We start from the raw sequence: 23,462 nt of genomic DNA, 5'->3' as shown, positions 1-23,462 counted from the left end.
ACGTGTTAACAAATAATATTAATAATAATAATATTTATCAAAGAAGCCCTCACCCCGTCCGCGAAGAAAATTGAAAGTCCCACGGATCGACCCGTCAATTAATCGAAACAGCGGCGAGAGAGGTGGCATCGTCGCCGCGTCTCCGATCGGCCGACGCGAGTCGCGATCGTCGCGCGACTCCGTTATCGAGCAATTTCGCGACGCAAAAGAAACGACGCTCCGGCGCATCATCGGCGCAATCACGAGGATTAATTGCGATCGCGCGGGCCGCGTATAAAAGGAAGGGGAACGCGCTCGCGCGCGCGCGCGCGATGGGCAATTCCGTCGACGGGGGAGACCCGCTTATCAAGGAGTTTCTTTCTTTCCTCGCGGCGGATTATTTCGCGTCGCCGGCAAATTGCGGTGGCCGTGTTAAAAAAAAAGGCCGCGCGCAGGGACGGGTTAAATAACCGAGTGAAATAACCGAGATCCGCGCCGAAGATCGGCGGCGAACGGCTGGCAGAACCAGTTAAAATCGCGCGGCCAGCGTAAACTGAAAGGGGGACAGGCGCGCGGAGGCTACGCGACTTGTCTTCATAAATACAAATCGGTATAAATCGCTCGGCGCGAGTTAAAGAGAGAGAGAGAGAGAGAGAGAGGGGGGAAGAGAATACGCGCCGTGTCCCTCCGCGAGCGGAAAAAAAGAATCGATAATTGCTTCGGCCGTAGCAGCCAATTACACGGCTGAAAAAGTCCGTCGGGTTAATCGCCGATATCTTAGAATTGGACGCGAGACCAACGGCCGTGTTTCCCGCGCCACCTGATAAATTATTTAAATCGTATATATCCTGCCGCCGCCGGGACGAGCCTCACCGGAGGGACACAACCGGGGTTCGTGATCCCCCGTGGGCGTGCGGATCCCCTTTCTTTTATCAGATCCACACAGCCGTGGCGAGGCTCGAATCCTCCGACGGATTCGCCGGCCAGCTGGATCATCCTCTTCTCCTCTCTCTTCCTTTTTCGCGGGCTAATACGATATCGAGCAATTCCCATTTCGGTACCACTGCGCTTATTTAACCCTTTCGGTGCGAGCACCAGACATATCCGATGTCCATGCGACGGCCGGTATAAATAACAGAATATTATATAAGTATCTCCTAATGCGCGTTTTCTGCGACCGCCGTGACGTCACGTTTATTTAACACAGTGAACACAACTTTTAACAATTATTAACTATTATATATATATATCCTCGTAACGAAGCATCGATCCCCTCGATAATTTCACGGCGCTAGGAAAACGTTTCCTGGCCGAGAGAAGCAGGTGCAGATGTCGGAGAGCGGGCGCGGTGGACAAGAGACACGCGGCGAACAGCGCGATAAACGTGTGGAACGAACGCGAGGAAAATCGCCGGCGAAGCGGAGTGCGTGTGTGTCTCGAGGAGACGGAAAAGGGAAACGGAGAGCAAAAGTGTGTGCTGTTTATTGAGCCGGGGCGTCGACGTATCGCCGCGGACCTCGCGTGAACCGTATACTTAGCAGTCGTATAAATAAGAATGCGCGGTAGAACGACGTGGTACCGTAACGAACGCGTCACTGTTAAAGGAGAGAAGACCGAGAAAGGGAGTAAAAATATTGTTGCTTAAATGTGCGGTCTAATCCCTTGCACTATAACAAAACGAGTCAGACTCGTGACGAACGTTTCGATAAATAAAACGTGCACGATTCGATAAATATGGCTGCCAATCGTTTCTATTAAATCGAAATCAAATTTGAATCACCTGTCATCGAAATCTGGGGGTGAAAGTAAACCAGGACAATCATCAAGAATCAAAGAAATAATTCGTAATAATAATAGTAGGAAATCAACGTAACTCTACGGGTTAATAATTTTCAAAGGGTTGACACCTACCAAGCTTGGAAAATGGAGTTTCGGCCACGGATCGCCGCGGTTAGTTGCAATCACTGTTGCAACGGAGCAGTCGAAGAGCAGCAGAGTTTACGATCGATTCGATTATCCACGCGGGGTAGTTCGCGAGAACGGGTGTACGTGTGTCAGAGACGCGGGCGTGCGCGCGCTCCAAGGACTTCCACGGATGGAACTGACGGCGGATTTAGTTACGGCCCGTTGTTGTTGTTCGCTACAATGCGGCTACATTCTCGTCGTCGTGCAACACCGGGCGACGGCAACGCGAAGGCATTGAGTAGCTGCGAAACCCCTCCGGGGGCTGAAACAAAGGGCCGGACCCGATCGCCCGGTTCTCTTCGCTCGCTCGCTCGCGCGCGCGCACGGAAGACCACGGAAACGTACGCCGCCATTCTGCCGGGTGATCTCGCTTAAACAAATTTCATTGACGAGACGTACGAACTTCTTTAAATTAAAATTTTGTATAATAAATTCCACTAATTATTTGCTTGACTCTCTTGTATACACCATAAATAAAATCCCGTTAAATTGTCGAACGAACGGGTAAAGGGGTAGGGGAAGATCATTGGAGAAAAGATCGAAAAAGTCTGCGGAGGGAACGGAGCATAATGCGTGGCAGAATCCGTCTGGAATTAATCTTCGTTTCGATATAAAAGTGCCGGCGGGACTAATTCAATATGGCGGAGGGGTCGCGCGCGAACCGCTGCCCACAGCCTGGAAACGATTATCGCGCAACAAAATTAATAGCCGCTAATCGGAGCTAATAACCCGTTAAGCGGCCGCGCAGGATGCAACGGTGTAATATGGAAAAAAATCGGGCCCTCGGCCCGGGATGCATCGCTACCGGCGGTGCAAGTGTATCGTGACGCGCTCGCAATTACCCCGGAAACCGGGCCCGATCGGGCCCCGCGACCCGGTCCGTTCCTCTATCGACAATATTGGAACCTGATACCGCGAAACCAAGATCGGCGAAAATCGGTCAAGATTAATAAATAACAATTATTAATAAACATTAATAAATATTAGCATCTTATTAACAGAGTACTATTATACATCTTATTAACAAAGTACTATGACCACGACGTTCTGCAACAACGCTAAAATAATTTTTGTCAGATATCGCCGTCACTCAGAGACAGACCACTGTGCGACGGGTAGGCGAATCACAGTCGCGTTCACGAGGATGAACATGAGCGCGCGTAGGATCGCGTCGGGCCTCTCGCGACGCGAGACGTGTTCGGCTAAAGTCTAAACGGGTACGATCTCCCGCAGGATCTCTCCCGCTGCGGGCTCGCGAGGAGCGACGCGACGCGAGACGGAGAGAGAGAGAGAGAGAGAGGGGCGGAAGGGAGGGACTAGAGGGGAAGAACGGAGACGGTGGGAGATGGAGAAAGAGGGATGGAGAGAGAGAAGGAGACAGGGAGATCTAGAGAAAGAGAATAATAGAGAGGGAGAGAGAAATCTAAGGAGAGAGAAAGAGAGAGAGACAAAAATTTAAAGAGAGAGAGAGAGAGAAATTTGAAGAGAGATCAAGAGAAAGAATGACAGAGAAACCTAAAGAAAGGTCTACAGGGAGAGGGCTAGAGGCAGAGATATAGAGAAAAATAGAGAAAGAAAGGAGGGAAGATAGGGGGAGAGAAAGAGAGAGAGAGAGAGAGGGGGGGGGAAGGACGAAGCCGTTGCCGGTGCCGGCGAGTGTGATGCCCGGCTAAATGTAAAACAAGAAGCACGAAGCCGGTCAGCGCGAATCTAAATATAACTACGACGCGGAGGCGCCCACCGCTCCTCCTATAAGAGCCCTGCTGGCGATCCTTCCGCTGGCGCATAGCTGCTGCGATCTCGTGCACTCCGCGAGCCACCTCTGCCCTCCGAGCGAGGGACAAGAGAAGACCAGGACCACAGGCCCGAGCTGTGTGCGCGCGCTGGGCCCGACAGAGACCGACGTGCCCGATTCTCTGCCGCAAGGACCGCGCGGTGGGGGCAGATTCGGGGGAGGGGCGGGGTGGGGGGGTTCTCTATCGGGCTAGCAGGGCTCTCTATCGCGAGGAGAGGACTGCTGGATCGATGAACCGGGGCCCGATCGACGGAGATACTGGGCCCCTACCGCCGTCAACGCATTTTTCTATTTTATATTATTATGTATTGTTTTGTTATATTGTTACCGCGTGGTGCAAATGAGAGCATTGGAACGCCAATATCTTTGCGAAAATATATTATAAATGCTAAAGTAAAATTTTTATGCAAAAATAATTGCTTTTTGCAAACGGGAAATTTTTATCCAAAAGCAAAAGCTATACGCAACGGCAAAACCTATAGCAACGGCACACCCGTCACTAAAAGTGCTATAACTTTGAGAGAAAAAATCGCAGCGACTTCAATCAGCACTCAAATTAAAGAGGAAAGTCTGCTCTTTACGACAGCATAAACGACATACTCGGAAAAAATTATTTGGAGACTATAGGGGGCGTTAAACTCTGTACTTTGTCGATATCGCGACATTGGCTCTCATCCGCTCGGAATTCTAATAATATAATTATAGGAATTCGTGATATTGAAAATTAGTTTATGCTGTCGTAAAGTAGAGATTTCAAGCTTCAATTTAACGTAAAATTCATATTTTTATAATAACTTTTAACGGAGTTACAGCTGTTCGAAAATCGACAATTCGTGCGGCGAAATATAGGCGACGATATAATTTTGCCGTCGAGTGTACCGTGCACGTATTGGACCGAGGTTTCATTGATAGATTACTGTGTCCGCTGACACAAGCTGCTACTTCTCGGTTTGCTAACCCAGACTCCCACACTCCTACCCTAACTAGGTTATTGACCGTGCTGTTCTTTACCGAGAGCTCTTTTATCGTCGGATCCTTTATACAGTCGGTGCGAAAAGTATTCGTACGGGATTAACTCTTTATGATATTTGATCGAGCGGAGCCCTTTGCAGGAGTTGAAACGATTAGTTCGCTAAACAATAACTGAACAATTGTCCTGAAAAATTTCAATTTCGTTCAATTTTCAAAAATAAAAATTTCGGCCATTTCAAATATATAAAACCTTGACATTCCCATCCAATAACATTGGAAGAAAAAGTACTTGGAATTTCGCGAATTTTAGGAGTTGAAAGGCGCCGATAAATAATTGGACAGTGGCCCGGTTCGAACGCGAACGCCTCTGTCCAGCTCGGTTGGCACGGCGAGCAGAGTTTCACGGCGTTCCTCGCTCGCGTTCGACCGCGTGGGCGTGGGATTCGGTGAGCGATGGGCTCCGCAACCCTGATCCGCATTCTTCGGGCTCTCCCCGACCGACCTTCTGTTGCGTGAAACACGAGGCCCTCGGCTTTCGTGCGCGGGGATGGGGCTGCAGTTTCAGGTTAAGGCACGCAGAGACAGTGTTGCGTTTTCGGTTGTCCGGTCTAGTTAAAATTGTGCGCGGCCTTCTTGGGGCGGCTTCACCAATCGCGTGGTCCTCTCCTTGGATTCCAAGACTTCCAATTCCCTACAAAGAGTGATCACATTAACGATCCCGACTCGTAAGTTATTAATAATTATTATTAAAAGATCGGTTATTACAGATACCGGTCCATTATAAATTACCATAGATTCCTTATCACAGGCGATCATGTATCAGTTATAAATTATAATAGATCAATTATCATAAATTATTATAGATCGGTTACAGGCAGCCGGCAATTTATAATCGTTAATCGCGCTTGTCACCGTGGAAATGTTGATTTCCACCGCCGCCGCCGCCGCCTCTTCCTCTCGGTATCCGCGAATGTTAGGCGCGATACTACTCGACCGATAATAATTCCTCTCGTAGAAGGAAACGTTTCGGGTGCGCGCGATAATTAAGGGCGTAAGCGGCGGTACAGCGTTCACTGCGAACTCACTGAACCAGTTTATTACATTATTTAGCACCCAATTAAGGAGATACAGTGGATCGAATGAAAGAAACGAGGGAAGTCGGAGAGAGGCTTGCAACCGCGGCGGACACGATCTCTCGATATTCCCACAGAGAGCCCCTCGCGCGCTTCGTATAATGTTTAAATAAAGTAGCGTACTTTAAAGTACCACTGCCGCGGACACCGGACGGAGGCCGCGTGCGCGCTCACGGTATTATGGGTATTATGAAAGCTCTGAGCGAGAGATCCGGCCCGCGGGGAACAGGATCGGAAAACCGAGCGAATCACGATTTCATAGAATTCCGATATTATTCGAGAAGCGGGGACATTCTCGCATAATTTCATCAACGTGTGTAAATTTTCGATTTTCTAATATTAGGCGAAAGTATTATTCCAACGCGAGTATACATTCTTATTTTAATTTTACTATTTATATTATATACAACAAATTAATTTCCCATTGCAATTCATAAAGTTGAAAAAAAATATATTCTACCACTGTCCCTGCAACAAATTAACCATCTCCGCGTCGTAATTGTTACTGTCAATGGCACAGTATTTTTCTTGCACGAACGAGCCCGTAAAACAAGATCGCGTATTAAAGAGCTCGTTACCGTCGATCGATTCCCTTAAAAAGGACCGGACGCGTTTAATGGAAACTTCATTGATATTATTTGGGAATAATGTGTTTTTACTCGGACAGGGGCGCGGCATTCGATCGTAAAAGTATTTCAGCAGAAGTCTGGCGACGCGAAGGGGTTGGATCCGAAGCGAAGGCGACTCGCCGCTTAATTGGCTGATCAAGGCATCAAGGAAGCTGCTCCTTTTTTTGCCGGCCGTGTTCCTCCCTGGATTCGCCGCGATCGGTCGATCTTATTCAATTGGGCCTTCTTAATCAAGATGAGACTGGGCCCGATCGGAGATAAGTGGCGAAACCCGCCAAGGAGCCGCGCTCGCATCGCCGCGAAGGGCGGCCTCCTCGCAATTTTCGTCGGCTCCCTCCGTGAATTTCGATCGCGAGGACCCAATGGGGACCCAGCTCGCGTGATCGCCGGCCCCGCCATTTAACGTCGTCCTGCCTCATAACAATACATCGGCGACCGTCGACGATCCTCGGCTCCCCCGATTCCTCGTAAATTCGATCCCGATCGAGGACCATTCGTCTCTGCCAGCTTTTTTCCTCGGTTTTGCCGAGAGTTCTTCGCCCGATATCGTTGCATGGTCCTAGGGCAGAGATTTAAACATTATTAGGTTGATCTACAATTATCTCGTCAACACCAACCGCCTGGTTAAACTTGCGGTCAGTTGAATCGCCCTTGCGCAAACGAATCGTCCGAACAAACGAACGAGAAGCTGGCACTGAATTGAAAATGAATGTATCAAATTGAAGAGGGAACAGTTTCCACGGTGTAGCGGGTGGCGCGTATATACGTGTACATATAAACATGCGTATGATTGTGTGCGCTTGAATCGGCCATTTATTTTCCCACCGGTTTAATACTTCTCATGGACTGCGCGGCGCGCAACAATGTCGAGCGAAACGAAGCGCAGAGAGAGGGTCTCTCTCTTCCTTCCTTTTCTGCTCGTGGGAAACTCTTGCGGAGGAAACCACCTCCGCGGATCGGATGTAGCCGAACGAGCGATGATATCGGGTCTGGTTCGATCGTCAAAATCAAAACGGTGTGCCGAGCCACCGGCGGAATTCATCGCTGCCGTTCGCAGACGCCGCTTCTTCGGCGAACCTACCACTTCCCTCGGAGGGTTCAACATTTCATTAGAATCCGGTTTCCTGGTCTACGATCGACCGGCCAACAATTTTCGACTACCTGAACTACACACCCTTTCCTACATTTACGCGACTATATTCTGAGTGGCAAATTATGTATCATGGTGTTATCACGCTATTTAAATTTCAAGAAGTTAAATTGATATTTAGGTTGTGCGAGTATATATAATTTAATTGGCTCGGATATCTAAGCTTCCAACTAAATTCTCAATTACTAAATAATTATTTAATAAAAGCAGTACTACTACGATTTGCTTTGGACGAAATTAAAATGGCATTTAACACTGCGAATTACTCTAATTAAAATGATTCTTTAATAAATGCGAATATGCTAAATATTTCGAACAATTCGACTTCCGCGAAAGATTACCTACTTTTCAAAAATAGTATGTTCAACTAGGGAGCGACGAGAAGTTGGAATCCGTGAATCGACTCGTCCGAAGGCAGACGCGTCAGCCTTTCCGAGCAGAGCCCGTTCGGTATCGAGACAGCGATGGAACGTCTTCACTTAACGCCGTCTTCCGAAGCAGATAGCCGAGTTGCAACGCTAAATGGTAGAACAAGCAACGCGCGGGGCGATGTGTTCGCGGGTTCGACTCTCGACGGCGGAAGGCGGCCCCGATCAGCGGCCGCAATTAAGAGGCGGCGCGAACGTGGAAACATCTGCAATGTAGATGCGGCGAGAGGAGTCCACTTAGTTGCGGGGCCCCCCTTTCGTACGCGCGCGGCTCTCTCTCTCTCCCTCTCTTTCTCTTGATACGCGGCTAGAGACGGAATATCGCCGGTGCCGAGGGAGAGGATGGCGGCGAAACTGGTCGAACGGTAGCAGGAAACCGGGGGGCTTCTTTCTATTCGACGGGAACGGAGGAAACGTTGCTTTCCAAGACGATTTTTCTCGCGGAACGGACGGACGTGTGTTAACAGGATCGTTCAGATAACAGGCCCCTGCAAATGAGCTCGTCGCGACGGACTTTTTCCCGCGGTTTACAGCCGAACGATTAGTAACAGTGATCGCACAAGGTATATATACGTGTTAAGCGTATTTTGTTTTAATATTCGAGCGGAATTCAGATCGAAAGGAAATTAGAATTAAAAGGCAATTAAAATGAAAAGGAAATTAAAATAAAATAAAAGTTGAAGCGGAATTAAAATTAAAACAAAATCAACCCTAAATTCCTTTCCCTTAACCCTCGAAACTCTGTCTAAAAATTAATTCAAAACTGTCCAGATCCACGCTAACTTAACGCAACCAAAGACAAACTATCGAACGAAAATTACACACGAAACTCGAACAAAATCTCCTCCTATAAAAGATAACACCGTGAATGATCTCCGCCGATGATTTTACTTAATCTCGCAATCCGCTATAAATACACGTTGCGCACGAGCGGAATGATAGCCGGTGAGGGTTATATTATATCCCGGGACAAAGTAAGAGGGTCGCGCATCGCGGCGATTAGTCGCCGGCCGCGTAATGCTCCGCGGATTCCGTTCGGCCGACCATTAATTTTCGCGGGGTATATCGGTCCGGTTCCGTGTTCCCGGGTCTATTCATTATTTTCACTCTCGATAATGCGGCACGCCGCCGCGATCCGCTCCTGCGCTCGATTCAAATGAAATCGTCTCGATCCGAACTCAGCTTCTCGGAAAACACTGCGTCGACGCATTATACATAGTTATTATTATTATTAGGGTGTCCCATAAGTTTCTTTCTATTTTATTAATGCGAATTTAATAGACGATATTTATTATTTCATCGAGCATATTTCTGAGATTATACATAGCGTGGCGCGGAGAGAACTCATGAGACATCCTAATATAATAATCTATAACACAATATAATAAAATCTGCTTACAATATAAAGAATCTCGCGAGATTTCCGAGCAGTTTCCCTAGGATCGGCGATCGGGTATAAAACGAGGTCGAAAGTAGACAAGCGGTAGAACAAGGCTAGCCACGGGACCGACAAGAAGACGCTGCGCTGCGCCGTTCCTCTCGAGTTGCGATCTAAACGGCGCGACGACGCGCGACGCGGCCAGCGTCCGACAGTCTCGCTCGAATGCTCGGAAGTAAACACGATTACGTTCCGGGAAGATCGAGCGAATCGTTCGCCGGATTGTCGTCCTAACGAGCCCTCCAGGTGATCGGGTTACATCGCGGAGAAGATTCGCTGCTCGTTTTTCTCCGGGAAACGACGATTTCTTATATTTCGTTGTGCGTCGACGTCGAAGCACAGATCCAAATAATCTGTGGAAATAATTTATAATTAATAAATCATAATCTGCAAAATGAAAAAGGGAAATATAAAGTTAATTAACTCTGTCTAAAAGTATAGCTAAACGTAACACAATCATTATTAAAAAAAAAAAAGAATAAAAGAAGCGAATAAATTAACCCTTTGGTGGCAAAGGGTTAACAGCCACATTGTAATAATACACGACATGGTCCCCACCGCAAAAGGAGAAAAATGTTCACCTTGCACACTATTGTACTCTGTCCAGAACTAACTCGCTACACAACCGACCGGGCAGATCCGCGATGCCGTGAATAATAAACAAAATAAATTGCCTCGGTTTTATGGAATTTCCGAGGCCGTCGCAAGAAGCATTAACGTTCCGCGATAATTTCGTAACAAAGAGCGACCGTTGATTGGTCGCGGCGTGCACGGTGGTCAAGGGGGGCTCCGTGCACGCTGTTACTATGTATAGCGGTCGCGCGCGCGCGTGAATACGCACCCCATTGTCGAGACCATCGTCCTCGGCTCATAAGCAGTCGCACGTGCAACGCGCGGGACAAAAACCCCGGCTCGACGGAGCACCGTCGCAAAAAACCAGGATGCTTTAACCTGCGTGACACGACCTGGCCCGCTGCAAAGAGAGTGAAAGGCGTGAGTAAGAGAGAGAGAGAGAGAGAGGGGAGGTAAGGAGGCGCGTAAAGAGACGAAAATTATTACGCGAACAAGACAGAACGTTGGAAAAATGAAAGAAGACGCGAGTTGCGTCAGAGATTCGTCGAGCGAACGCGGCGAGCGGTGTTGAACTGTGTCATCACTGTGGACAGGGAAATAAGTCACGCGAGGAGTGGGGAGAGGTGACGCAAGCGCGTAGAGATCCTATGGTGGCGTAAGAAACGTCCTAGTGGAAGGAAAATGCGAAATTAAATTAGATATTTGGATAGTATAATTATTTGGATAATATAATTATTATTATATTAATATTAATAATATCAGCGTCAATGCATCAATATCAATATATCAATATTAATAATATAAAAATATCAATATCGGTATCTATATAAAGAAATAAAGAAATAAATAATTAAATAAGTAATAAATAGTCGAATAATTAAATAAATAACTACTAATCCGGTGTTCGGTATCGCTGGCCCGGAGGATCGCGATGCTAAAATACACCCCTGTCGCACGTCGTCGGAACGGAGGCAGCCATTTATTGGCGGGACTTAGCCGGCGCAATTATCGCGCAAAATAACCGCGGTTATTAATGCAGTGTCATTCGAAATAAGCGTCGGGATAAATCAATGCCGGCTTAACGAGGCGCTGACGCGTGACAAGGGGGGAGAGAGAGAGAGAGAGAGCGGTTAAGGGTCGGCGATGCTCCCGGTCGCATCTTTAATGCGGACCTAATGCGGCGGCGACGCCGGCGAAACTGTACCGAGTTAAGTCTCTCGCGGCCATTAATCAATTTCGGGAGCAATTTAACTTTTCATTTCCGCGCCACCATTCAAAATGGCGGATTAGTCGGATAATACGGTTATCCGCCGTCTCGGTACTGTAATTCAGGTGCTGAGATGTTCAAAAAAGGAAATAACTAATAGATATTTATAACTAATAGATAATAATATAGATATTTCTTTTATTGTATTTATTTCTACTTATATTTACCTATATTATATTTATAATACGACATAAGTAAACGATATTAGTAAGAAGATATTATTTACCGTGGCAAATGCTCTCTTATGCGGCGCTCGACACCGCTCGACCCGGCATCGAAGTCTCCCAGCTTGCCACGCGTTGAAGTCTCCGGTGTACGTCGCCTAACCGCGCGTTGAAGTCACCGCGACGAAACTAATCGAACTGCTGTTAGCTAAACGAGACATTTAAAATTATTGACTATTTATAAATAGACAAGTAGACATTAAACTATATTTAATATATGATAATAAACCGTATTTAATGTATAATTATACATAATTTAGTCAATTGACTAAATTGGACTTTTGTCCAATTGCGTTTTTATTTCATTTACAAATGAAACTATGAACCGCGCCATTTTCATATGAAAATAGCCTTTTTTAATTCTTTATCCTATCTTCGTAAGGATAATTTTCATCGTCGCTAATTCAGAATTCCTGTTAACCGCCGAGCGAAACCGATTTTTCCATCGACGCAGCGGCTCCCGGCGCGCAGTGTTAACCAGACGTTAACAATCGACGGCATTAAATTCCGGGGGCCGGTCGATCGATCGATCGACGGTTGCATCTGGTGGCTTGGCTTGCACAATTGGAAAGGCTGTCAGCGTCCGTGTACCCGGGGAACGATGATTCTGCGGTCACTACGTCGGTGCCTTCGCCGCTGGGCACGGTAGCTGCTTTCCTACTAGGCTTTCCAGCCAGGGCTTTGTACTTCTATTAGCGGGCGCGCACGTGCGCCGCTACATAACTTATTGACAGTGACGGGGCAGGACGAAAGGGAAAGGGAGAGAGGGCGAAAGAGAGAGAGAGGGAGAGCAAGAGAGCCAGAGAGAGAGAGGTGGAAAGAGAAGACGTTCCACGAACCGTAGAGAAAACGGAGGATGCTCTCTGAACCGCAGAGAAACCAGGGAGATGCAGGATGCTGCAGCGACTCCAGACAGCTGATGCTCACCGAGAAGAGATAAGAGAGAGAGACGGAGAGAGAGAGTGAGGAGAGACCTTTGGCGGAGTACGTGACGGAATGAATTGGGAGAAAGGACGATGCCGTCTCTTCACCGAAAGAATGTTCGGCCGACGTTGATCACGTTGATTTAGAGCCGTCAGAAAAAGGAGACCCGGACACTTGGCGATAGGCTCGTCGCGTTCGATAAGAACAACAGCTTGCACTATGCAATTTCGTTTAACCTCAATTGCGATATTAGCGTGCGCGATGTACGGATTATGTATAATTCATACTGTTTTTAGTTGATTTATTGCAGGAATAAAATTGTATTTCGTCAATTCATTAAAAATGTACTTATTCTGTATAAAAAGAATAAAATGAGAGACCGATAAAATGAATAAGTAAAAGAATAAAGAAAATAGAAGAACGAAATGGTGAAAGGATAAAAAAATCTCATAGCTAGGAAGGGTTAACGTTCGACTCGATACGAGAAAAAAAATACCGGAATTCCGGGCCCGTGTGCAAGAAAGAGAGTTCGCGCGAATTTTTCGGGGTCGGTAATCCGGTCAGAGCACGCGGGATCGTTCGACGGGAAAGAGCGCGGCGGGAGAGGGGGAGGGAGAGGTGCGTCGAATGCGAGACAGGTGGTGCGAGACGACGACGGCCCGGCTCTGATTCGTGATGGACGACGTGCGACCACTTTTTAAACTCGTGCCACCTTCCAATTAGCAATTATTGAGACGTTTCGGGGATCGCCGCGGAATCTTAAGAAGGACACGTATCCCGGGCCCCGGTGCCCGGTCACGCGAAAAACAGCCGGCATTGGCTCCGTTTAATTGCACGCAACCGTCGCTCCAATTACCGGCTCTTTACTTTGGACTCGCGCCGCTGCCTTGTCGGAGAGCTTCGAAAACCGACCTCCGAAAATGCAGCAACCAGATATTAAGCCAGATATTACTCTCGTAGTCTTCGAGCTTTCGATGAGTCTCCGAGCCTTCAAGTATACTTATAGGGGTTCAAGTATACTTATTTGGGGGTTGATTTCACCCTCTAAAACTGACAAATGAGTATTGCTTATTTTTAGCGTTAATAATAGGCTTGTCATAAAACCAAGAAATAATAATAATAATAATAATAATAACGAATAATAATGAAGGAGTATTCCGATAAAATCTGTCGAAGGTAACTCCAGCGACCGGAATCGTTGGCGTTCGCGGGACATTCTTTCCTCGGTCCGCGGAGTAACAGGTAAATAGCGCGGCGACGCTAACGATCTGTCGTCGCTATCAGCGAGTCATTGGTAGACCAATAATTACAGAAGAGCACGGCGGAAGTGTCCAGCGGACCGTGGTCGAAGAAAGATTGCGCGAAACGGGCGCCGGCTAACCGACTCCGGTAATGAGGTGTCTACCCTGAGAAGCGGACGTCGTCACGCCGCCGCGTCTTCGCGTCTCGTCGCGTCCCGTATGGTGGCGCACAGTGTTCTGCCGAGGCCGCGGTCAAAATTATTTTTAACGTAGCTTCACAGTTCAAAATTATATCAGAGTACGTTGTTGAATTCGTCTCGATTCAAGCTATTATCAAAACAAAAATATGTACCATTTAAGAAATCGATTAGTATTTTTTATGATAAATAAAATTAAATTCGCAAACCTTTGTGGAGCAACTTTTGTTGGAGTCATTTTTTTGTACCATCATTGAAAATGCCTGTGAAATGGCACTTTGCCGGGAAATTGGATATATGTGTATAGTGAGTACCTGTAGCATATCTCTAATATAAATTTAAATAAAATTTCCAATTACAAATCTCTTTGCAAACTAGTTAGAAAAAAGACAGATATTAAAAATATAAAATTTAGAAAATTGACTTACGGCCATCGATCGCTGCTTCACCGGACTATTGTTCCTCGATGGGATCCGAAAGCGGCCGGAGGGAAGGTTGAGAACCGTGGGTCAGCGTGTATGATGGATGAGCGAGAGAGGAGCGGTTCTTGCAAGGTCGATGAAGGAAGTTATTACTGGTAAGGTGACGGCGTGGAGAGGCAGCAGCCGAAGCTAGTCAAAAGCTGGAAAAAAGGCAGAATGTCGAGCACGCGGGCCCAGGGAGCTCCCTCGAAAGCTGCCGGGCCCCCCAACCCCCCCGGCGAAAGTAATTGGTTAATGAGCCCCGGCAATCTCGGGCCTCATCGACCGACTCGTTTTTCTTCCGTGCCCGTTGAAAGCCGTTTCTTATTCGAGGGGACTGGATCGATCCAGGTTGGATAGGTTTTGCTAAAACTTGGAGGATCGGTCGACAGAGATCGGAATAGCCTCGACATAGAATCTCCAAAAATCGTCAAAGTCGATTAGAATTTTTCATTCGATTGAACATTGTACGCAAGATCTGAGATTTTACATCTATATTTTATATAATATAATATTGTATGATATAGCGTGCCCGACACCCTAATACTTTGCGGAGACCCTAATCGCGGCAGGCCGATATAAATTCCTCGAGGAATCGACTAAAGCAGCGTTTTCATGGAGCTTTCCTCCGGGAGACCAGGGGGTTCTCGTTTCGCCGACGACTCTCGAAGCGATTCCGTTTCGTCGGTGGCTCGCAGAAACGGAGACGGATTATGGTCGGTCCGTGTACAGATGTTTACGCATAATCCGCGATTATCGGGGCCGGCGATTCGCAAAAAGCCGGCGGCGGTTGTGATTTTATTTGGCCGGTTCGCGATTTTATAGGCGTTCATAAAAATTAACGGGGGAACGGGCCGTCATTAAACGTTCGAAAGATCGCGATTTTACGGCATTTTGCTTATCAGGAAATGGCGAGAACGCAATAAACATCCCTGCGCGGCCTCGGTCTAATTACCGCACGGCATCGTCGGCGGAATTGCGGCGAACGGTGTGCAGCGCCGGCCCTTGTAAATTTCGAATTGATGCAATAAATGCCTATTTCTACGGATCGTTAGATCCGTCTCGGAGGGACGCCGACGGCCCACGCGGACGTCACCGACGTACGCGGACGTCTGTCTTTCTTCGTCGAACAGCGGTGACGTGAAAGTTATTATAAAATTATGAAACTTCTTTTGAATTATAGCTTGAAATTTCTACTTTACAACATCATATTCTAATTTTCAATATCACGGATTCACATAATTCTATTATCATAAATTCGAGCCCTTGTGGAGTACATGCTCGCGGGACCGAAAAAGTGCCAACTTTAACGCCCTCTATAAAGCTAGACAAATTTTTTCCAAGCACGCCGTTTGCACCATTGCAAAGTTCGAACCTTCCCCTTTAAATTAAGGGCCGAACGATGTCGCTACGATTTTTTCTCGCAAAGTTACGCGACGCAGAATCTCTGTCCGATTATAATTTAGAATTATCGCCGAGTAGACGCTTCACGTCCCACGCCATTGCGCGGATCTCCTCGCGTATGCGTTGCCATGCGTAGTCGATTCCCTTGGCCGGCCCGGACCTGATCGCGACTCCTTAATGGTCCATACAATGTAGCCATCCGATCATCAGTTTGTCGCGATAACCGGTCAAACTAATGAACCGCCGATCCTCCTTCTACACGGTCGGATACGATCCAGGAATTTCGCGTCGTCGCGAATGATTTATAAGTCGCAAGCGAGTCGCATCGCGTTGCATCGCGTTTGACGGAAGCGAAGCCGGTATAGCCGGCCGACACCTGGCCGATCACCGGATCGTGATGGCGTGTCGCGTGACTCGAATGAGAAATGCGTCGCGAATCCCTGTTTTTGCGGCGACGCGAGCCGATAGTCCGCGGGGCTGACAGCGCCGAGATGAATCGTAGGTGTCCGCGTTTCCGGACGAAATTGAGACGTTCCTTGGCCTGTGTCTGCTACCGAACAGTGCGGACCATGGCTGCCAGGTTGGCGACTTGCCCAGCCGGTGAACTGCCTCTGCAACTTAAACGTAACTTAATTGTATCATTTGCTTTCTACCAAGAGTTTGTTTAACAATTTTAGCGCCGTGTCATTCACCGATGATTAACAATGTATCATTAAACAATGCTGTACTTCCATATCAATAGATTTTAAATAATTCTAACACCGCTGGATGTATATTGCGTAAATGTTTTTTAAACATTTAAATGGATAACCGGAAATAAATGACAAATGAACTTTGGCTACTTTCAAAATAAACGGCTCGCATAACCTATAAGATCGTTCGCGAGTTCGAGCCACCGTATGTGTCAACAGCGGCCTAGATCCGAGCGTCCTTGAGTCATTAGCGGCAGGATAGCGCGGCTATCGGTCGCGCAGCATCGCGAGATATCAATCTAGATTCCTCGGCGGAGCACAGGGTTTCTCTCGGGTCGAAGCTCCTCGACGGCAACGGCGGCGGTGGCAGGCAACCGCCATCAACCGCGCTAGATTACGAAAGGCAGCGCCAGCTGCCCTAACCTAGCCGCGCAAACCGTTCGCATAGTTGCACGTCACAGTTGCCGCATACGTGCCCGCCCGTAATTAGATTAATACACCGCGAAATTGGATTGCGAAACCGATGCGGCCCGGCCGGATACGACAAGTTTTTCGTGAGAACGCCAACAGGGTTAATTAAACCCCGACAGCTCCGGCGCAAACGGCTTGTCACGTAGTCGAGAGGGACGACGGGAACTCGTCCGGCTAACCCCCTTTCGCCGCTTATCAACCGCGCAGCCTGTCCAGAAGTTATCCTCGCTGACGGCACGCTTCTCCTGAAAGGAAATCCTTTGTCAGATCTCGCTCGCTGGATAGATTTTATTTATTCTTACTCGTTCGTCACGTGTTTAACTTCGAAAACGATGCCAAGATGGCGCACCAGTCGATTGGCGTTGCGGCTCATTTCAGACTGTAGATTTTATGCGCGTCGATGCGTATGTCGCATTCATATTATTGAAATGAGCCATTTATTACATTATAATTGTATAAATATATACTTACATACAAATATTAAAATAGCTAAAATATAATTTATGTAAATATTAATTCTATCTTACTCTGTTTTCCTCATCCAATTTTTTCCGTAATTTTATCACGACCATAGGGTGGTACCTTCCCGAATGGGCGTGGCTTCGCGGCTCCCGGGGCAAGGCCAGTGGCTCGCAGAGCGTTCAGGCTGCGATGCACTCGAACCAGCGTCGCGCGTTAGTCTGTGGACAATAAGAAAGCTTGGAAAGACCGGCATAAAAGTTCGGAAAGCATCGTGGCGAGAGAGACAATCTCGTCGGCTCGTCCCGATAGCGCGGAGAGCAGCTATCGACGCCGTTCGATGCGGACGATATATACGCTTGAGAGCAACGCTGCGCGCGGAGAACAAGCCGCCCACGAATAGACGAACGTGTGTCGCAACTCGCAACGCACACGGCGTCTCCCCCGTGTCTCTCCTCTCCACCTTTCCTCGTCCGTCTCTCTGTCCTTCCCTCTTTCTCGTTGTTGCTCGCGTCGGCTGATTTATCGACATGCCCTCGAATTATATGCTGCAGCTCCGGGCAGCTTTCACCGTGGCTCCGCGCGCTGTACACGGCTACCACGTCGCCGATGTCTCTACGATCCTTTTGTTTCGTCGAGCCGATTTCGACACCGGCCACCGCCGCGATTGTCCTTGCCTCTCCCCGCCCCTGCCGTTCCCCCCACCCTATCTCCTCGACGCATTGGTCCGCGAGACGGCGATCCACGGTCAAAAGTAAATTTTTCAGTTCTTGTACAATATTTTGAACGATTGTTCTTGCGGATGGGTTTATTTCTAAACCACTATAAACAATGTACATCTTCTAAAAGCGACGCTAAAATGATTTTGACGAAGGAGGCTGCTTCACTAGACCGCTGTGCGGTGACTCGCGCCGATAATCGCGGCGCGTATCGATACGCGTAACGACAACCGGGGCCTCTGACCCTCTCCGCTCTCCTCTCCTCGCTCGCTCCGTCCCTCCGTTCGCAAGCCGGGGGCTCGTTGCGTCCACCTTTATCGCGGCTGGAACGCTACTCCGGCCGGGAATGCGCCACCGTCTGCAAAAATCGCGGGGAACGCGATCCGATCGCGATCGAGGGAGGGACACACGCGCAGTGATTTACGTGGACGCGGTCCCTTGGTTAATCGGCCCCCTCGTCCAACCCGCCGACCCAGGACATAACCTGACCTGGATCCGCGTGCCCCGCCCGACCCCGGAATCTGATTCGGAAACCTTCGCTCTTGCCAACGAAAATTCAACCCTTTGCACTTCACAGTCGTTCTATTCTATATAACAAAATAACTCGTAGCAACAATTTTACTTTCAACAATCTTTTCAAAACTAAACCTTGTCGCTGTAAATAATGATTTTGGAACGCGATAGAACAATTTTAGCGGCTCCGCTGAATCGTCGTAAAACAGAAAAAAGCTGACAAAAATCTCGCGTGTACAAAGGTCGGTATCGTCGAAGGTCTAATGGTAAAAAAGCCGAGGAGAACAGTAATTGCAGGCGCGAAACGATCGGGCGGAGTCGGTGGCAAGCGACGAAGCGACCGCGATTTATATAATCGTCCGGACGATATCCGATACGGGTAAGAGCCGCGCCGGAGGTAACACGGAAGCATCGGGGAGCTCCGCCGTGGAGAGAGAGATAGTTCTGGAGCAGGCCGGTTGTTCCCAAGAGCCGCGTTACGGAATAACCGACGTTACGGAATTTCCGTGGCCGATCGGCATAACCGTGAAGCAATTCGTCCGGGGAATCGTTTAATGCGGGCCGCGCCGCGATGCTCGATGGCCGAGTCACGATCGTTACTTTCCTCCGACGTGATATACGCTTCGGAGAAATCCGAAACAATCGGCGGCACCGCCCATCCACGTAGACTTCGGGGCCTGGTGTATACGCTCGTTAGGTAACCGGGCTTCGGGATACACACGGGACGATAATCTGAAATCCAAAGAACCTCGTATTACTTTGACGGATCCTGTCCAGTTACTGTACAATTATTTATTAGTTACTTTTTAGGCGAAGCTCGATTAACTTCTAGTTAAAGTAAAAAGAGGGCCGATTACCCAATTAGATTTTGGAGAAAATATCCTCACCCTTTATATTATATTATTCTGATATCTTCGCCGAATATTGTGTTCAATTGTACACGAATCTCTGTTGAATATTATCCGCGGATCTGTACGTGCCCATTACAGAATCGAGGACGCACCTATCGGCCGACATCGGCTAGGTGTCCGATATTGAACAGTTTCGCGGCAACATCGAGAGGCCTCGCGAGTAAAATGACTCGCGTGTTAACACGTTCTCCGTGGCTGGGAAGGGCGATCGGCCCCGTAAAAAGCGAACGAGCGGAGGAGAATCGGTTGCGCAGGTGAGAGAGATGTCTCCACGCGGGCTCCCCGTTCCCATCGGTCGGAGACGAGCCGTGCCGGATCGGGCCGGGCCGGTCGTGTATCAGATACAGCGCGATCCGTCTGTTCCCGTATCGCGTAATCGCCTTATCACGGGAACACGCACGCCGCGAAGGAACTTAACGGTTTCCTGCGTTCGATCAAAGCACCGTTCCCAGGCAAAAATTCCAATACAAATTTGCATCGAGCGGCGCGCCGCTAGAATCCGCCGTGAAAGCCTGTGTGTGTGCGCGCGCGGAGAGTCGCAGAGAGGATCGCGAGCTGTCGGAGAACGAGCCGGCGAACGCGGAGGTGAAGGAGGAGGACGAGGGACGGAGGCGGCGGGGGGGACGAGCGTGTAGGAGAATGCGGGACAGAGAGGAGTGTGTCGAATAACTTCCTAGAGGCGCGCCTGTCACGACGCCCCGGGTCATTGGTCACCCCGGTCCTTATCTCGGGCCGGCTGCGGGCCATCTTGAAGGCCCCTTTCAGACGGCTCGATTTTCACCGCGCGATTTCATTATCCCCTCGATATCCAGCCACGGTTACACTCTGAATGGGCCTTTCACACGACCGCGGCGATAAATTGCCCGGGGATCGTTAGAATGGGACGCGGGATCGGGCGAACGGACTTCCGTGTGGGCCCACGGAACGGCGGGGACTCATCTCTGCCGATGATTCACCCGGTCGTGGTGACGCGACGTGATTTTTCCGCGAAGATAGATGGTAGGTGGACTGATGAAATCGGGGAACCATTTCGGGCCGATTTTTACAGTAATTTTATAATCGCCAGAGATGCGTTCCCTTCAACTGACTAAGAATAATAGTTATATAGGGTGGGTGAAAAATCCAGGTCCAACCAGCTAGGGACGATTCTGTCAATCAAAGAATACCAAATGTATGACGTACTCGAGATATTATTTGGATAAGAAACAAATGTACTTCTTACCTCTTCGCGACTTCCCTCTCTTCAACTTCCAACGACGATCAAGTAAACTGATATCATATTCGTACATTCTATTTGCAGATGGAGCATAGAAGCACGGCGTGCGAGCAGCAGGATCATCAGTAGCGAGGAGGTTTCGTACGGGGCCCTGAGCGGGCCCAGTGTAAGGTGACGCCGGAATCGGGATCGGGGTCGGGGTCGGGGCCTGCGGTCGCTAGGGTGGACGGCGAGTCAGCGCCGGGATGGCCGCGACGGACGGTCAGATCGTGGTCGCGGCGGCCCGGTGGGCCGAGGAGGCGACCTACCTTCGCGAATTCGTGTCCAAGTATCGGCTGCCAGCGGTGATCAAGATCACGAAGGGCCAGTACGGTGGGCTGGGCGTGCCGACGCTGCCGGCGCCTAGTTTGCAGAGCACCGCGTTGCTGGTGTCGGCCGGGCGTCGCCGCAAGATCGTCGCGCAGGCGGTGAAGATCAAAGAGGGTCGGCGAGTGGTCGGCGTGGGTCCGCGGCTGGCGATCCCGGACTCGTACGCCGGCTACTTCGAGATCCTGAGCGAGGAGGGCAGAGCGGTCCGGGGCATCGAGTCGGTGAGCGAGCTGTGCCGGCGTTGCCCGGAGGAGGGCGCGCTGGTGCGCGAGACGGTGCGCGGCATCGCTTGCAGAGTGGACGACGACACGGGTATAGTGGTCCCGGAGGGGACGCGGACTCTGGCCGCGGGAGAGACGATCGTGACGGCGGGCGAGGTGAGCCTCCCGGGCCGCGGCAGATTCCTGCGCTGCGTCGACTGCCGCGGCGAGAGCGTGCTGCTCGGCATGGAGCAACGAGGCCGGTTCAGCGCTCTGGCGCGCGAGGACAACATCAGCGGCGTGCACACGGCCCGGGCGCTGCTCAGCAAGCGGCTGCCGCTGACGGTGCGACTGGTGCACGGCCAGCCTCCCAGGGGACTCAAATCCTCCTCGCAGTTTGTCCCGGAGCTCAGGCTGCTCTCGACCTTCGAGGAGGAGCACGTGTTCGCGCTGCCGCTGCAGCGGGAGGGCGCGGCGGTGGCGCTACCGCTGGCCGCGCCCCTCAAACTGGTGAAAGCGAGGAACGAGGAGGCGCTGAGGTCGATGCAGGAGTTCACCAGGCTGGTGGACCGGGCCTCCCGGCTGGTCGCCGACGTGGCCGACCGAGCCCACGTACTCGACGGCCGCCTCGGCGAGAGCAAGCCCTCCAGGCAGACCAGAAGTGGCACTGGCTTCCTCAGGCGGTCCTCCACGAACTCGGACAACGGGCCGAACTTGAACCATCACAGGAACAACGCCGGCCACCATCATCACCACCATCACTACCATAGCAACGGGCATCAGGCCTCCTCGGGGCCCGGACACGCGGGATACCGGGACGAGAACCGCGTGCCGCCATCCGCCTGCACAGAGGAATACGATGAGATTGATCAGATCTACGATTACGTGCGCGGATTCGCCCCGCTGCCGAAGAGCGTCAGGTCCCCGTACGAGAGTCCGCTGCCGGCGACCCAGGGCTCCAGTCCGCCCCTGACACCGGTCACAGTCACCATCGCGCCGCTTTTGGACGACAGACCAGAACCGCCGCCCATCGAGACCATACCGACCAAGAAGATCCAGGCGGAGAAGAGGACAAGGCGCGCGGTCAAAGAGGCACCTCAGCCCAGGGTCGAGAAGCCACCACTTGCCAAGCTCTACGTGAAGAACAGCGGCACTCAGAGGGGCCGTCCTCTGATGAGGCAGAAGAGCGCGTCGCCTCTCAAGGAGATGCCGCCGGGATATAAGGGCGGCTCGCCCCTCTTCAACATACGATACAAGAGCCTGACCAATCTACAACAGGCCATGGAGCTCGACGGCACGCTCGACTCCAGCCATTCTGGTGGCAGAACGTCGGGGGACTCTGGTGCTGGCGCTAAGCTGCCGGAAAAAAGGTATTATCATAAAGGTTATACAACTCAAAAGTAACTGGACCGTGTTTATAAAAATGATATTACCTGCCACGGTCAAGTGACCGATATAGATTGCTTAGTGCGAAATCGAGTCTTTTCAAACAGTTATACTTCTAGCAGTCGTTTAAATAGACAGGTCTTTAATAACATCAAAATGATTTTGGAAATGACATACCAATATTCCTTGATGCTTCACAGACGCCATTCGGGTGCAAACGGTTAAATTTAAAGTATAGTTGTCTAACTGAGAAACAGGTGGCAGCACCAGTTTAGTATATCAAGATGGTGGATGGAGTAGGTTTGCCTAACGTCGTAATATCCATCTCTGGCTTTTTCAAATAGAATTTATATATGTACATCCTACATAATTTTTATAATTCTCGATGAAATCATGACCACGCAGATCGCGGCGCCTGAGCAGACCGCGTTCACTGACGAACCTGGTGTGGGAGCTACGCGGTGGAAGCGGACTAGGCTGTACCAGACCAGAAACCCCGCCGCCAACAACAGCAGCTCCGTTGCCGCCGACTAAATGCGGACCTCGCCTTGCTGTCACCGTGGTGGCACCTCGACGCGTCGGCACGCTCTACCTCTAACTCGTGAGTACCATTTTAAGTTTATCCGAAATCAGCTCGAACTACGTCAACGTTCTTCGTCGACTTGGTCTTCGACGTTCGTCAACCCGTGCTACTTCGACAATCGCGACATACAGCGACCATCGTGGTACCAGCACAGTACCAGAAC

At 49.8% G+C, this 23,462-nt stretch overlaps 1 protein-coding gene and 3 long non-coding RNA genes across 8 annotated transcripts in view; 1 reads left to right on the top strand and 3 right to left on the bottom strand.

Annotated features, from left to right (window-relative positions):
- Nucleotides 1-2,987: 2,987 nt before the first annotated feature.
- LOC144469192 (uncharacterized) lies at nucleotides 2,988-13,413 on the bottom strand. Its single transcript, XR_013493929.1, has 4 exons — nucleotides 11,556-13,413; nucleotides 10,331-10,462; nucleotides 9,451-9,842; nucleotides 2,988-7,032 (listed from the first exon to the last, which is right to left on the bottom strand). It is a non-coding gene; the product is annotated as an uncharacterized LOC144469192 (long non-coding RNA).
- A 50-nt stretch (nucleotides 13,414-13,463) lies between these two features.
- Nucleotides 13,464-21,181, bottom strand: LOC144469544 (uncharacterized). The gene is made up of 5 exons (XR_013494003.1): nucleotides 21,070-21,181; nucleotides 17,471-17,623; nucleotides 14,344-17,188; nucleotides 14,125-14,240; nucleotides 13,464-14,045 (listed from the first exon to the last, which is right to left on the bottom strand). It is a non-coding gene; the product is annotated as an uncharacterized LOC144469544 (long non-coding RNA).
- Sano (CABIT domain-containing protein serrano) overlaps nucleotides 20,850-23,462 on the top strand; it is a 39,186-nt gene continuing 36,573 nt past the window's right edge. For 2 of the 5 annotated variants that reach the window (XR_013493996.1, XM_078179950.1), the window contains exons 1-2: nucleotides 20,851-22,700; nucleotides 23,122-23,317. Coding sequence is in view for 1 of the 5 variants with exons in the window: in XM_078179950.1 (XP_078036076.1) it covers nucleotides 21,007-22,700; nucleotides 23,122-23,314 (1,887 nt within the window). In the remaining 4 variants the exon portion in view is untranslated. Of the gene's footprint in view, nucleotides 22,701-23,121; nucleotides 23,318-23,462 lie in introns of all 5 variants that reach the window. The other 3 variants (XR_013493995.1, XR_013493994.1, XR_013493997.1) reach the window with 2 other exon arrangements.
- Nucleotides 21,855-23,389, bottom strand: LOC144469543 (uncharacterized). The gene is made up of 3 exons (XR_013494002.1): nucleotides 22,894-23,389; nucleotides 22,261-22,686; nucleotides 21,855-22,172 (listed from the first exon to the last, which is right to left on the bottom strand). It is a non-coding gene; the product is annotated as an uncharacterized LOC144469543 (long non-coding RNA).

This window comes from Augochlora pura, chromosome 4 (genome assembly GCF_028453695.1).
Source record: "Augochlora pura isolate Apur16 chromosome 4, APUR_v2.2.1, whole genome shotgun sequence".
Taxonomy (NCBI): domain Eukaryota; kingdom Metazoa; phylum Arthropoda; class Insecta; order Hymenoptera; family Halictidae; genus Augochlora; species Augochlora pura.
This window is presented reverse-complemented; position numbering and strand designations above follow the sequence as displayed.